Source organism: Charadrius vociferus, unplaced genomic scaffold, assembly GCF_000708025.1.
Source record: "Charadrius vociferus isolate BGI_N301 unplaced genomic scaffold, ASM70802v2 scaffold326, whole genome shotgun sequence".
NCBI classification, from domain to species: domain Eukaryota; kingdom Metazoa; phylum Chordata; class Aves; order Charadriiformes; family Charadriidae; genus Charadrius; species Charadrius vociferus.
The window spans coordinates 3691441-3703364 of record NW_009649062.1 but is presented as its reverse complement, the minus strand read 5'-3'; the positions used below and the strand labels follow the sequence as shown (position 1 = coordinate 3703364).

General features: G+C 52.7%; 1 protein-coding gene across 2 annotated transcripts; it reads left to right on the top strand.

The window, feature by feature from the left end:
* The first annotated feature begins 3609 nt into the window (after positions 1 to 3609).
* On the top strand, positions 3610 to 11924 carry SEPT5 (septin 5). 2 transcript variants are annotated; one of them, XM_009888124.1, is made up of 10 exons: positions 3610 to 3721; positions 4261 to 4347; positions 4916 to 5039; positions 5212 to 5346; positions 6014 to 6131; positions 6458 to 6559; positions 7481 to 7577; positions 8913 to 9087; positions 10961 to 11063; positions 11387 to 11924. In XM_009888124.1, exons 1-10 carry the CDS (start codon positions 3712 to 3714, stop codon positions 11441 to 11443), a joined length of 1008 nt encoding a protein of 335 aa, XP_009886426.1. In that variant the 5' UTR covers positions 3610 to 3711; the 3' UTR covers positions 11444 to 11924. The 2 variants fall into 2 exon arrangements, with proteins under 2 accessions (XP_009886426.1, XP_009886424.1); XM_009888122.1 differs by having other exon boundaries at positions 3621 to 3721; positions 8913 to 9048; positions 11387 to 11743.

Here is an 11924-nt window from a genome sequence, read left to right as displayed (position 1 = left end):
GGCTGTCCCAGCCTGTGTCAGCTTGATGGGAGCTGGCTCGCGAGGGTCAGGAGCGCGCAGAGGGGGCTGTGATGCCTCCAGGAGCTCCCTCAGGCCAAGTCTCTCATCTAATTAATGGATTTTAGCTTTTCACAACCCAGAAAGCCACCTGCCTCTTTCAGTAGCCCTCACAGCCCTCTATTACCCCCTTCAGTGCTCTCTATCCCATGCACAGCTGCTCTGCAGATAGCATCTGTGTTGGGTCCTAATGAAGAGTGGTGTAGAGCTTTGAGCAAGGCAGACACCAGGCTCAGGAGGCTACTTGGGCTCCTTAAGCACGATGTTGATGTTGACACGCTAGCAGAGACGGTGGCACGTGCCTGTTGCAGTGCCCGAACATTGCTGGGATGGGAGCACGCGTTGGGTGTCTCAAAGCCAAGATGAGGAGCCATGGGTCTAGGCTGGCTATGGTGCAGGGACCACACTGTTGTTCCTGAGAGAAGGCTGTTAGAAGAAGGGGATCCCTCCCACAATTTCCCCTCCATGTCTTGCCTTCACCGCTGGCAGGCAGGCTGGCCACTGGCTCCCGGCAGGGCTCTGTGGTGTGTCTGTGGCTGGTCGGAGGGAGGCACGGATGCGGACAGAGCTTTTTCCCTTGTGACTCCGGCTGCCTCCCACTGCAAGGGAATCCCTTCTCTTGGTATTGTGCTCAGCGCTGACCTTCCTCACTGCGAGGGAAATGACCGCGTGAGCCACGGGTAAAGGGCAGTGTCCTGCGCCAGCTGGGATTTGTTCACTTCAAATGTTGTGATTCCAGCGAGCTATGGGGAGGTAACCAGAAGTACAGTAAATCCATGCTTTCTTGGTTGGGCTGAACAGAAACAAGAGATCAAGTTCAGCCAGTTACACTTGGCTGAAGTAAGCAGAGTTGCACCAGAACTCAGCTCCCCAGTGTCTCCATTGTCAGCCCTTAGTCATCTAGGTTAAAAAACAAAGAAAATAAGAAAAACACACCCTGAGCCTCAGCTATGGTTTTATTAGCATGTTACTAGTACTACTTCACATGTCAAGTCACCGGAGAGAGCAGGTGCTTGTTGTCTTTCCAAATTCTGGTAAAGATCGGGGCAGGTCCCCTCCTGCTCCGACCCAAAGCTTGGCTGTATGAGAAGCTCACGGGGAAGGATGTTGTGTATTTGTGCCGCTCGCTGAGCAACACCAGTCCTTGCACTGTGAGGCGCAGGCTGTTACGTGTGCACTTTGGTTGTATTCATGGATGTGTTCCGGGAAGCAAAGCAGCCAGGAGGTGGCCCTGGACCGAGGGACACAGGCTGGAAGTGGCCCTTTTGTTCTTGTTTTCTTTATCTTGCTAGTATCACATTTCTCACTCTGCTTTGCGCACCTCATATTTACCCTTTACTGAGCTTTTTGGGTGGCAGTTCGCAGTGTCCCCCCAGGCAGGCTTTGCTTTGCCACGTGCAGCTCATCAGAACTGCCGTCACTTCTCACCCTGGGGTCTGGCTGCTCGATGCACCACTGCTTTGGGCTGCCACTGCTAAAAGGAGCAGCCATTGGAGCTGCCGGTGCAGCGCTTTGGGGACTATTTAATTCTCCCCACTTGTCTCTAATTTCATTTGCTCTGTCCCTTCCTGCCTTTCTGGACTGTGGGGTGGTGAAACAGCATTGCTTCAGCCACGTTAGCAAGGGGATGAGGTGAGGGAAACCAGAGCCCACAGTCACTCTGTCAGGGCTGAAGTGACCAAGTCTGAGACACAAACCAAACCTAAATTTCTAGAAGGCAGTGGCCTGTTAAAGAACAGAGTCTGTGGGCCACGATGGCCATCAGCCACGTCTGCCCTGTCTGAATGGGCAGCTCCAGAGCAGCCATAAATTAGGAGGAGGAGACTCTGTGGCCTCCCTGCTGTATGTCCTCACGTGGACTTTGCAGTCTCCCTGGCCGAGGGTGCCCGACGATGCTCACACGTGTGGACGTGCAGCCAGAGGTTGTAGAGGGCTGCTCTGGAACGGCATTTCCCACTTGCAGTATGGAAATAAGTGCAAGCCAGCATTGCCCCAAGCTTGACACACTGGATTGCAATTTGTGTTTCTTTGATTGTGTGCTCCAGGAATGGAGATAGTTAATCTTAGGAACAGAGGTCTTCCTTGCTGTGCCTGGAGAAACAGTGCCAGAGAGCTGTGGGGTTAGGACAGCCGTGTGCTTGAAGGCATCCATGGCTGTGTGGGAGCTGGGGCTGGTTTTGAGGAACTCCTAGTTCTGTAGATTTGCCTGTGGTGTGAATCCCAGGGGAATGTTTATTTTAAGTGATGTTGAAAAGCAGAGTCTATGATGCATTTGTGAACGGCTGCTTCCCCTTGGGTCTAGCTTGGAAGGTATGTGAGAAGGGAGGTGTTTACCAGGGTCCATGCCCACCCTCCGTCAGCGATCAGGCTTGGGGAGGGGAACGCAGTGCCATGGGGGTACAGGCTGTGAAGGCCCAGGGACGCTCAGCTGGAGCCTGGATGGATGGAGCAGCCGGGCTGTGGCCCACAGTTACCCACAGCCACCCGAGCTGTCAGCACCAGACCGCGTGCGGAGCCCAGCCTGAGGGCAGTAGCTGGAGCAGGTCTGCAAATCCCATAGACGAGCTGTGTTTGCCTTTCGGGATGTGCCCTGCACGAGCAGGGTGCACACCTCTGGGACACAGCACAGGCTGTCTGTGAAATGCGCCATTGGTCATGTCACTCCTTGCGTGCACTTAGTGCATTTGTACAGAGTGTGTGCCATGCTTGTGAGGTGGCTGTGGCTTTTGCGTGCTATGAGAGTGCTTGGTGACAGCAGGCTGTGTCTGGGGGGTGGTTAGGCAGGAGGTAACGCTCTAGTAATACCATGTGTAATACCCTCACCAAAAGCATCTCATTTGTATTCTTAGTAATTTTGCATCTTACTGCTTCCCGTGCTCCTTGAACCTCTGTCACTTCAGAAATAACAGTAGAGATTATTCAGGATTTCCTCTTACTCAGCCAGGAGTGGCTGTGACACAGCAAGAAATAATCCTGTGTCAGGTCAAACAGAAACCAAGCCACTGTGCCTTCCTCTAGACATGGCTCAGGACACTGCCAGCCCTGGGGTGCTAATTACAGAGAGCTATCCATCATGTACCGTACGTGCCTCTGAAGGGAGAAATGCAGAAATGGCTCTGAAATACCTGGGGAGAGGTGACTTTGGTGACCCTTCTGTGAGGGGAGCCTGCGACTGTGCAGGAGAAGCAAAGAGTTAGGAAGGTTGTATGTCAGTAGCAGCCCCAGATGTCCTCTCTGGTGGGAACAGTGGGATGCGCCTTTTTCCCTTCTGTTCTCCTTGCTGGGAGGCTGCTGTGAACTGCCACATTGGCAGGTGAGAGCAGCCAAGTAGGGCTGTGGCTGGAAGGAGGTGGCCCTCTGTGCCCACCTGTGGGAAGGGCAGAAGTTTCTGAGCCCAAAGGATGTGCGTGCCCTGCCCTGCACCGCTGCCAGGGCAGGGACCAGGCTCTCCTCCACCCCTTGGCTCTGCCTCATGGGCTTTTTGAGTCCAGCTCCCTGTCACTGTGTGAGGCTTGAGCAGGAGGGATGGCACACCCTGACCTGCTCCCGTTCGCCTCTGCCCTGCAGGACCATGAGAAGCAGTACGTGGGCTTTGCCACTCTGCCGAACCAGGTCCACCGGAAATCCGTGAAGAAGGGTTTTGACTTCACCCTGATGGTCGCAGGTGAGACTGCTGGTAGATGGAGATGGCCGGGCCTGTGGTGGGTGCGTGGAGGGGACCAGCTCTCCTCATTTCCCTTAGGTGCTCCCTTAGCGCCTGGATCCTCCCCTTGCTCTGTTCTGCTCCTTGTCTCAGACCTTGCTTTCCTCCCCGGCCTGTGTTGCAGTCACACTGTTTCCCCAGGAGGAATGGCCGTCCCTGACCACTCATAGCCTGCTCGAGCAAGCAGCGAGAGTAGCTTCTTCTCCAACAGAGTGGCTGGTCTGGGGGTGAAGGCAGGGCCAGCCAGGGACTGAGGGAGGGCAAGGGGAGGGAGGATGGAGTGGCTGGGAAATCATATTTGAACAAGGATTGAGACATCTTGCAGCAAAAGTCCTCCCACTGCTGGAAAAATGTAATGCCCATAAACAGCTTCTGACAGCTCATCTCTCTCACTTCCTCTGGCTCAGGATTCAAAGCCTTGTTCAGAGTTTCATTTGTAAGTCAATTAGTGGGTCATGTTGCTTGCTTTTCCCTCCTCCCCTTTGCGCTCTGTCAATTAGGAGAGTCGGGTCTGGGCAAATCCACGCTGGTGAATAGCCTGTTCCTGACAGACCTCTACAAAGACAGAAAGCTGCTCAACGCAGAGGGTAAGTTGGGGACAAAGGGGGGTGAACGGTTCTTGTGCCTGTGGATCTAGACTGTCCGAAGGACTAGTACTTTCATTCCTTGCTTCAGCAGCAGCTGCAGGCTCAGCTGGATCCCAGCCCTGTTTGTTGCTCTTCTCTCCTTTGCTGGCTGCAGAGCCACTGCTATTCCAGCAAGAAGGGTTTGGCTGTGGGGCTCTTCTGTCCTATGAGGGGAAGGCGAGGCTGCAGAGCAGCACTAGCCCTTTGGGTTGAGATGTTAAGAATTGTCTTTTGTTCCTGGGCGTTGGAGTGGGGTAGGATTTCCCCTTACCAAATGAGTGGACAAAATGTTCAGAACAGCTGGACTACAAGCACTTCAGAGGTTTGTGTATCTTCTCAGAGTCTGTTTGCCTGCTCCTGGCCTCCCACAGTACCACTCCCTTGAGGCTCCTTAGAGGATGATCAGGGTTTTTTGAACCCCATGTTACTCCCTGTGCTCAGTGATAAGGAGGGAGCCAGCTTGTCGTGGGTGTGAGCGGGGATCCCCAGCGTTACTGCCTGGCTTTAACTCACATATTCCTGTTCAAAGAGAGAATCAACCAGACAGTAGAGATCGTCAAGCACACAGTGGACATTGAGGAGAAGGGTGTCAAGCTGAAGCTGACCATAGTGGACACACCAGGCTTTGGAGATGCTGTTAACAACACTGAGTGGTGAGCAGGCCACTGCTGCCTTCCTCCTAGTCCTTGGCCATATCTGTTTGCTGTGGGTGCTTCACAGGAAGGGGGTCTGGCAGCGGGAAGGGAATGATGCTGCCTCATAGTCCCTAGGAGACACTGTCCTGTTAAACACATGATTTTGTTTTGATTGAATTGCCCTTCCCAGCTGGAAGCCCATCACTGACTACATCGACCAGCAGTTTGAGCAGTATTTTCGTGATGAGAGTGGCCTGAACCGGAAGAACATCCAGGACAACCGAGTGCATTGCTGCCTCTACTTCATCTCGCCCTTCGGGCACGGGTGAGAGCCCCCGCTCCCGGGCCAGGGTGTGACTCAGTCCAGAGGGAAAACCCTTGTGCACCAGGATTGCCCTATAGTGGCTCGTACATTGGCAGCACTGTTGGCACAGGAGAAGAGCCGTCTGGATGCTCTCCCTCAGCTGAGCATCACACCACCTCCCTCCCCCTCGCTGGCATGACAGGCTGCCTGTGACCAGGCAGAGCAGATCTCCCTCAGGCCTTACAGCCTGTTTTGGAAATCAGGAGAAATAATGCCACACAGACTTGTATCTTCCTATCTAGCTAAGCCTGACTGACGGGTAGGAAAGGGAGTTTTAAGCTGCCTTCATTCCCTGCCCCTTGCTGGCTCGTGCCGGGAGCAGCCGGAGGGGCCGTGTTGGCTGCCTGCAGCACAGGGCAGCCGGAGGGAGGCCTGGGGCTCTGGCCTGGGCAGTATTGGGCCTTCAAGGGGGCAAATACACAGCCTGTGCCCGTGTGAGACATTCATCAGCTAAATCTGAGACAGCTTTCCTGAAGGTACAGCCCTTAGATGAGGGCTGTCCCAGGGCTGCCCCAGGCTCTTGTGACAGTGCTTCCTTTTCCCTTCATGCTGGGTGGGTGGGAGAGGCTTGAGGGGGAGCTGCCTAGTGTGCCCTTGCTCAGCATGTCCCTCCTCATCCCTGCTACAGACTGAGGCCTGTGGATGTTGAGTTCATGAAGGCTCTGCATGAGAAGGTCAACATTGTGCCCCTGATTGCCAAAGCCGACTGCCTGATCCCCTCCGAGATCCGGAAGCTAAAAGAGAGGGTGAGATGCTCTTTCTCTACAGAGGTGTACCTGATGTGGCGTCAGGGATGGGCTGAGTACAGAGGGGAGAGAGAGAGATATATTGTGTGCATGCCTCTGTGTATATATATACACACACACATACAGTACCTGCAAATCTAATTGCAGCAGTGCTCTGCTGTGAGAAGGGAAGTGGTGTCTGCAGGGATGCCAGCTCTAGAAGAAACATCAAATTGTTTTGCCATCTAGGCTATAGCAAACCCATGGCAGTACAAACGGGGAATAAATGCAGCATTTCTGTATTGTTCAGTGTTGCATCCTTTTGGTTTTGTCTTGCATGGACACAGATCCGGGAAGAGATCGACAAATTTGGCATTAAAGTGTACCAGTTTCCTGAGTGTGACTCTGATGAAGATGAGGAGTTCAAGCAGCAAGACAGAGAGCTGAAGGTAAGGAACCTGCTCAGCAGGGGACTGGGAAGTCTGGCTCATGGGTATGTCGGTTGCTCCAGAAGGAGCCAGAGGTGCCCTATGTGTGCCAAAAGCCTGTGCTAGTGATACCCAGAGGACAGCCTACATTGGCTCACATGGTAGATGGCCTGGAGAAGGTGCTGATGTCAGTGCTGGTGCCATGAAGTCAAGTGTGTCATGAAGACATGGCACTTATGCTCTCCGACCAGGCAGTGACAATCTTTCCTCAGTCCACCCCAGCATGTATGTTTAAGATGGAGGCTGGGTTGTACAGCATTTGTAAACGCCTATTTCTGAGTGATGCTATAAGCAAGGAGGAGTGATTTGTGAGTGATGAGGCACCACTGTGACACATCAGTTGCACAGGGGGAACAACGTGATCATACAGGCCTGGCTGGAGGCTCCAGCACCAGGCCTGACCCGCTCCCAAGCTGAGCCAGCCCTGTGTGTGCATGCAGTATGGCCTTGTGTCTCCTGTCAGAGAGGTGCAATGGGCTTTGACTCTATTCTGAGCAGAGAGGAGCACAGCCTGTACATCCCTCCCTGGACAAGCTCTTGGCCTACATTGTGCCACTTGCTTGGTGTCCCAGCCTCTCTGCTCTGGCTTCCTTGTAGAGTTTCCCCTCAAAGAAGGGATCCAGGCACTTGCAGAGACACAGCTTCCCTCAGGACAGCTGAGAAGGTCAGGCTGGGAATTAGGCTGCCTGCACATCCCAGCACCTTAGGCTTTTCTCTGCAACTGTGTTGTGGTATCCTGTGCTGTGGCACATGTGGATGTCTCTGTGCCTTTCCTACCAGCACCTTCCTCCTCCTCTTCTGCTCTGCCCGAGCTTGGCCCTTGGAGGAAGGTCTGTGGGGAGCCCCGGGCTGAGCTGGGCTCAGTGATGCCTCTCATTCCAGGAGAGTGCTCCCTTTGCTGTCATTGGCAGTAACACTGTGGTGGAGGCGAAAGGCCAGCGAGTCCGTGGACGGCTGTACCCCTGGGGCATTGTGGAAGGTAAGTGTGGTGCCTGGGAGCTGGCACGGTGAGCTGGGGGAAGAGAGGCAGGCACTTGCAACAGGGATGGCAGGGGAAAGCTGGCTTCTGCACAGCTGCAACTGTGCCACCTTTGGCACATGGCAGGGGACAAGGTAGGGTAGAGACAGAGGCACTGGAACCAGCTCAGGAGGTCTGTTATGAGGGGTATAGCAATCACCCTGCCTCTGAAGCCATGACAGACTGAAGAAGAGAGGCTCCAGTGTGAATGAAAGAATGACTTTAATGCACTAGGATGTGGCTTCTTATTAAGGGGAGAGGCTGGGCATTGCCAGAGTTTCTGGGGAGAAGCCATTGCCCTCAGCCAAACTGAATTGTAAACTGTCCTGCACCCCCTCTTTCTTTGCTGCCACTCCTATATGTGCTGGAGTTGCCGGGCTGGAGGCTGTGCTGAGGCACAATGTGTTTTTCTCTATCTTTGTTTCTAAAGGGAGAAATTTCATAAAGCCCATAGACAAAATAATCCCGGAATGGCTTCTGCTGCCATTGCTGACTCCCATGCTGGCATGTTGCTCTAAGGTCTTGCAGCTATAGATCTGAAAAGCTTACGTGTGCACTTGTGGGCTAGTGTGGCTACTTGGGCTGCCCAGCTACTGCCTCTGCTCTCTCACTGGCTCCAGAGGGGTTGCGCTTGTCGGGGTGCTGGCATTTGGCAGTGGGATCAACTTTGTGAGACCCTGGGCCTGGCACAGACGGCTTCCCCCAGCCCTGTAGAGAGGTAAATGGAGATCACCATGGCAAGCACACTGCTACTGAGCACAACATTTCCCTGCAGAGTCCCACAGCGCTGCCTGCAGCCTGGCTCCCCCTGGTAACAGCAGCGCTTTCAGCTCTCCAGACCATTGCCTGCTCATGCCTTTGCTCCTCAGGGGCTGATTTTGCCTACAGGGGCCTTTTGATCAGTCCTAAATTCTGAGGACATGAGCAGTTTGCCTTCAGCACTGGCTGTGCTCACTGCGGTTATAACAACGACATCCCATCGTACCTGGGAGCAGCATCCTCTTTCAAGGCTTTGCTGTACATGCTTGCTTAATCCTCTTACCCAGGAAAAGTCCTGGGGCCGCAGTGACCTCAGCAGCCTGGCCTCAGCATCAAGAAGTGCAGAGCATCATCGGAGCCTGCGCCAGGACCGGGGGGAGAGCCCCAGGCAGTGGCAGGGGAGAGTGAGGGGAGGATGAAGAAGGAGCCCTGGGGGGAGTTTTAGTCCAGCCTGGGAACCGGGAGGTGAGAAGGGGCTCCCTGGAGAGGGCTGGTGAGGTGTGACATCCAAGCACTCTCCTGTTGTTGCTTCCGCAGTGGAAAACCAGGCACACTGCGACTTTGTGAAGCTGCGGAACATGCTGATCCGGACGCACATGCATGACCTGAAGGACGTCACTTGTGATGTTCACTATGAGAACTACCGAGCTCAGTGCATCCAGCAAATGACCAGGTGGGTCCTCACTGCTTCAACTGGAGGTGGCAGAGGTGTGTCACTCTCTGCGGAGCTGGGGTTGCTCTTAGAACTGCTCGTCAGTCAGGAGGCTGTGGGGTCTGCTGGGGACATGCTGAGCCTGGGGAATGGCACTGGGAAGTAAAATAGCAAATCCAAGCACTTCTTTCACAGCCTGAGCCCATGGTGGGAATGCTTTTGAGAATCCATGTTCCTGTCTGAGGGGCTCCCCATGCAGATCTTGGGAAACAGGCCTGGAGATTCTTTTGAAGAGCTGTTCCTAGCACTGGGTGAAATACATCCAGCCTAATGAAGCAAGGGATAAACCATCTCTCTGGTGGGTGATAGCTGTGTGCATTGCCAAAGAGCAAGGCATTCTGCAGTTCTGTCCAAGTGACAGCATGACCCTTGGGATGCTGCTGTTTCTCAGACAACAGAGCCCAGGCAATTATCAAGGCTCTTAATGAATCTCCAAAGATTTCTCTGCATTGTTTTCCCATTGCATTTGATTCTCTGTGGTTTTAGTCACAATGCTCAGAAAATAGAAGAGATAGCACTCACAGTCTTCTCATTTAAAACCTCTTTTTTTTTCCTTTCCCTTCCATGACTGAAATACTGGTGACAAATTTTAGGTTTAAGTAGGTCTTGGCTCATCTGTTGTAAACCATCCCCTTCACTTCCTGCCTGAACTGGCCGGGTCGCTCTGTGCTGCCACGTTGCAGAGCAGAAATGGCTGTGCTTCACCAAGGAACAGTCCTGCATGCGTGCAAACGTGCAGGTTGGCACATTCTGTTCACATACAGTGTATCTCAGTACTTTTGCATAGCAGACGAGCCTGTCTTTTTGAATAGTGAGAATACCGAGTCCGAAAATAACTATGTTAAATGCTACAGATCTGTGAGAAGTGTCACAGCTGCTATTTAGGTAGGCTGTGTATCTATTAAAAGAAGAGCACAATGAAAAAGCAGTTGCTCAGCTTAAGAAAAGCTTAAGTTGGGTACCGTTTCTCATGCCATGGCTACTTCGTTGCCAATGAACAAGTCTCATAAAGCCAGACCGTGGCCATTTCTAGCAGTGGGATAAAGGTCCTTTTCTAGAGAGATGTTTTGGGAGGAGATTCCAAACTCCAGGGATGGAATTGACTCAATAATGAGCCAACGGTGACTCCAAGTGGTGAACTCCTGCAAGTGGCAGCTTGAATTCCCAGTTTCATTCCAGGCGTCTTTGGCCACTACCACCCCCTCCTTACCTACGGAGAGCTCCCCTGACTTTTGGAAGAAAGTTACCTCCTTCCTCTGTCACCTGCCTGCACTCGTGTGCATCTCCAGCCCTCATCACAGTGCTGCAGTGCTGTGCCTGTTGCCTGTCATGTCTCCCACCTCCTGAATGTGAGGGCAGGTTTTGTTATCAGACTTGCAGTGATTAAACTGCTCCCCTGGTTTTGTCTTCCTGGAAAAAAAAGGACCGTGGTGAGTGTGTGGTGCCTTAGAGATGCTGACAGTTTGTGTTGATGGTGTACATGTGTGGGCACATGCACAGATGAGCCAAAAGAGACCAGATAAATCGGCTGTAAATGTCTCTGCTAAGCTTGCCAATGCAGTTACAAAGGAAGTCAGAAACATCAGCCCTTTCTGTGTTTGCTGTCAGTGTAAGCCTGGTTTGGGGTTTCTCTGTTAGCTACTTACAAGCTTCTGTTTTGAAAACTTTTATTGGCTTTGGTCTCATTCTGCATCTGAGTGCTTTCCACACCTCTGGGCTAGATTGCCCCACAGCCCCTCCAGTTGGCTGGGTGCATGCCGCTGCTTTGCTGGGAGGTCTGCCATCATGAGTGACAGCCATCGCGTGGTGACACCAAAGCCAGCCAGCCTGAACCACGACTGACTGCGTTTCCTCCCTCTCTCTGTTTCTCTAGCAAGCTGACTCAGGACAACAGGATAGAAAGCCCGATTCCTATCCTGCCTCTCCCAACACCGGACACTGAGACAGAGAAGCTGATCAAAATGAAGGATGAGGAGGTGAGACCCATTTCTGCGTGGGCCGCCTTGGTGTTGGAGCTGGAATCTGAGGAATTTCTCCAGGATTTCCCCATAGAGGCTGTCCTGGGGCTTCCCACTTCTGCCTCCCACCATCATGGGCTTCTGGAGTGTAGGACAGGGTGTGAAAGCTGTGGCTTCCTCTGTCAGGGAAACATGGCTCCGTTCCACCCCAGACACAGCTGCCTCTGTGCTCAGGCAGGAATTAATACTCTCTGAGGGATGCCTTTGACCCCCCTGTGCAGATCACCAGCTCCTGGCCACAACAGATCCCTTTTTGACTGTCTCTTCTCTGTCTCATGCAGTTACGGCGGATGCAAGAGATGCTGCAGAAGATGCAGCAGCAGATGCAGGATCAGTGAGAGGCAGGTACTTGGAGGGCAGAGGGAATCCCCCATAACCATCTGAGGCCTGGCAAGAGCTGTGGACGTTTAGAAAAGGTTTCCTGTTGTATAGAGACTTACGGGCAAGAGCCGCACCCGCACCCTCTAATTTATTAGCAGCAATGCTGGCTTTGCAGTCAGCTGGATTGTGGAGGAGGCTGTTCACTTAACAGTTTACTGATGTGTATTTCTTTTTTAATAATTATTCTTTCTTTTCTTTTTTCTTTTTTCTTTTTTAAAAGAAAATAGCCTGGGAAATCTCTAAGGCATCCTAAAAAAGAAAAAAAGAAAAGAAAAAGATCTCCCTTTCCCATGTACTAATCTGTTGTTTGGGAATGCTCTGGTATTTAAAGTCCTGGTTTCTCTGGTGTACAAACTTGAAGACTATCTGTGTCAATGCACGTAAATGTTTACTCCCAACTGAGGTGCCATGCCCCGTTCCCCGTTCCCCTTGTCTGGG

Coding starts and splice junctions, on each gene's coding strand:
- SEPT5 (XM_009888124.1), top strand. Junction 5,347..6,013: donor ATCTCGCCCTTCGGGCACGG/GTGAGAGCCCCC, acceptor TCCCTGCTACAG/ACTGAGGCCTGTGGATGTTG. Junction 11,064..11,386: donor TCAAAATGAAGGATGAGGAG/GTGAGACCCATT, acceptor TGTCTCATGCAG/TTACGGCGGATGCAAGAGAT.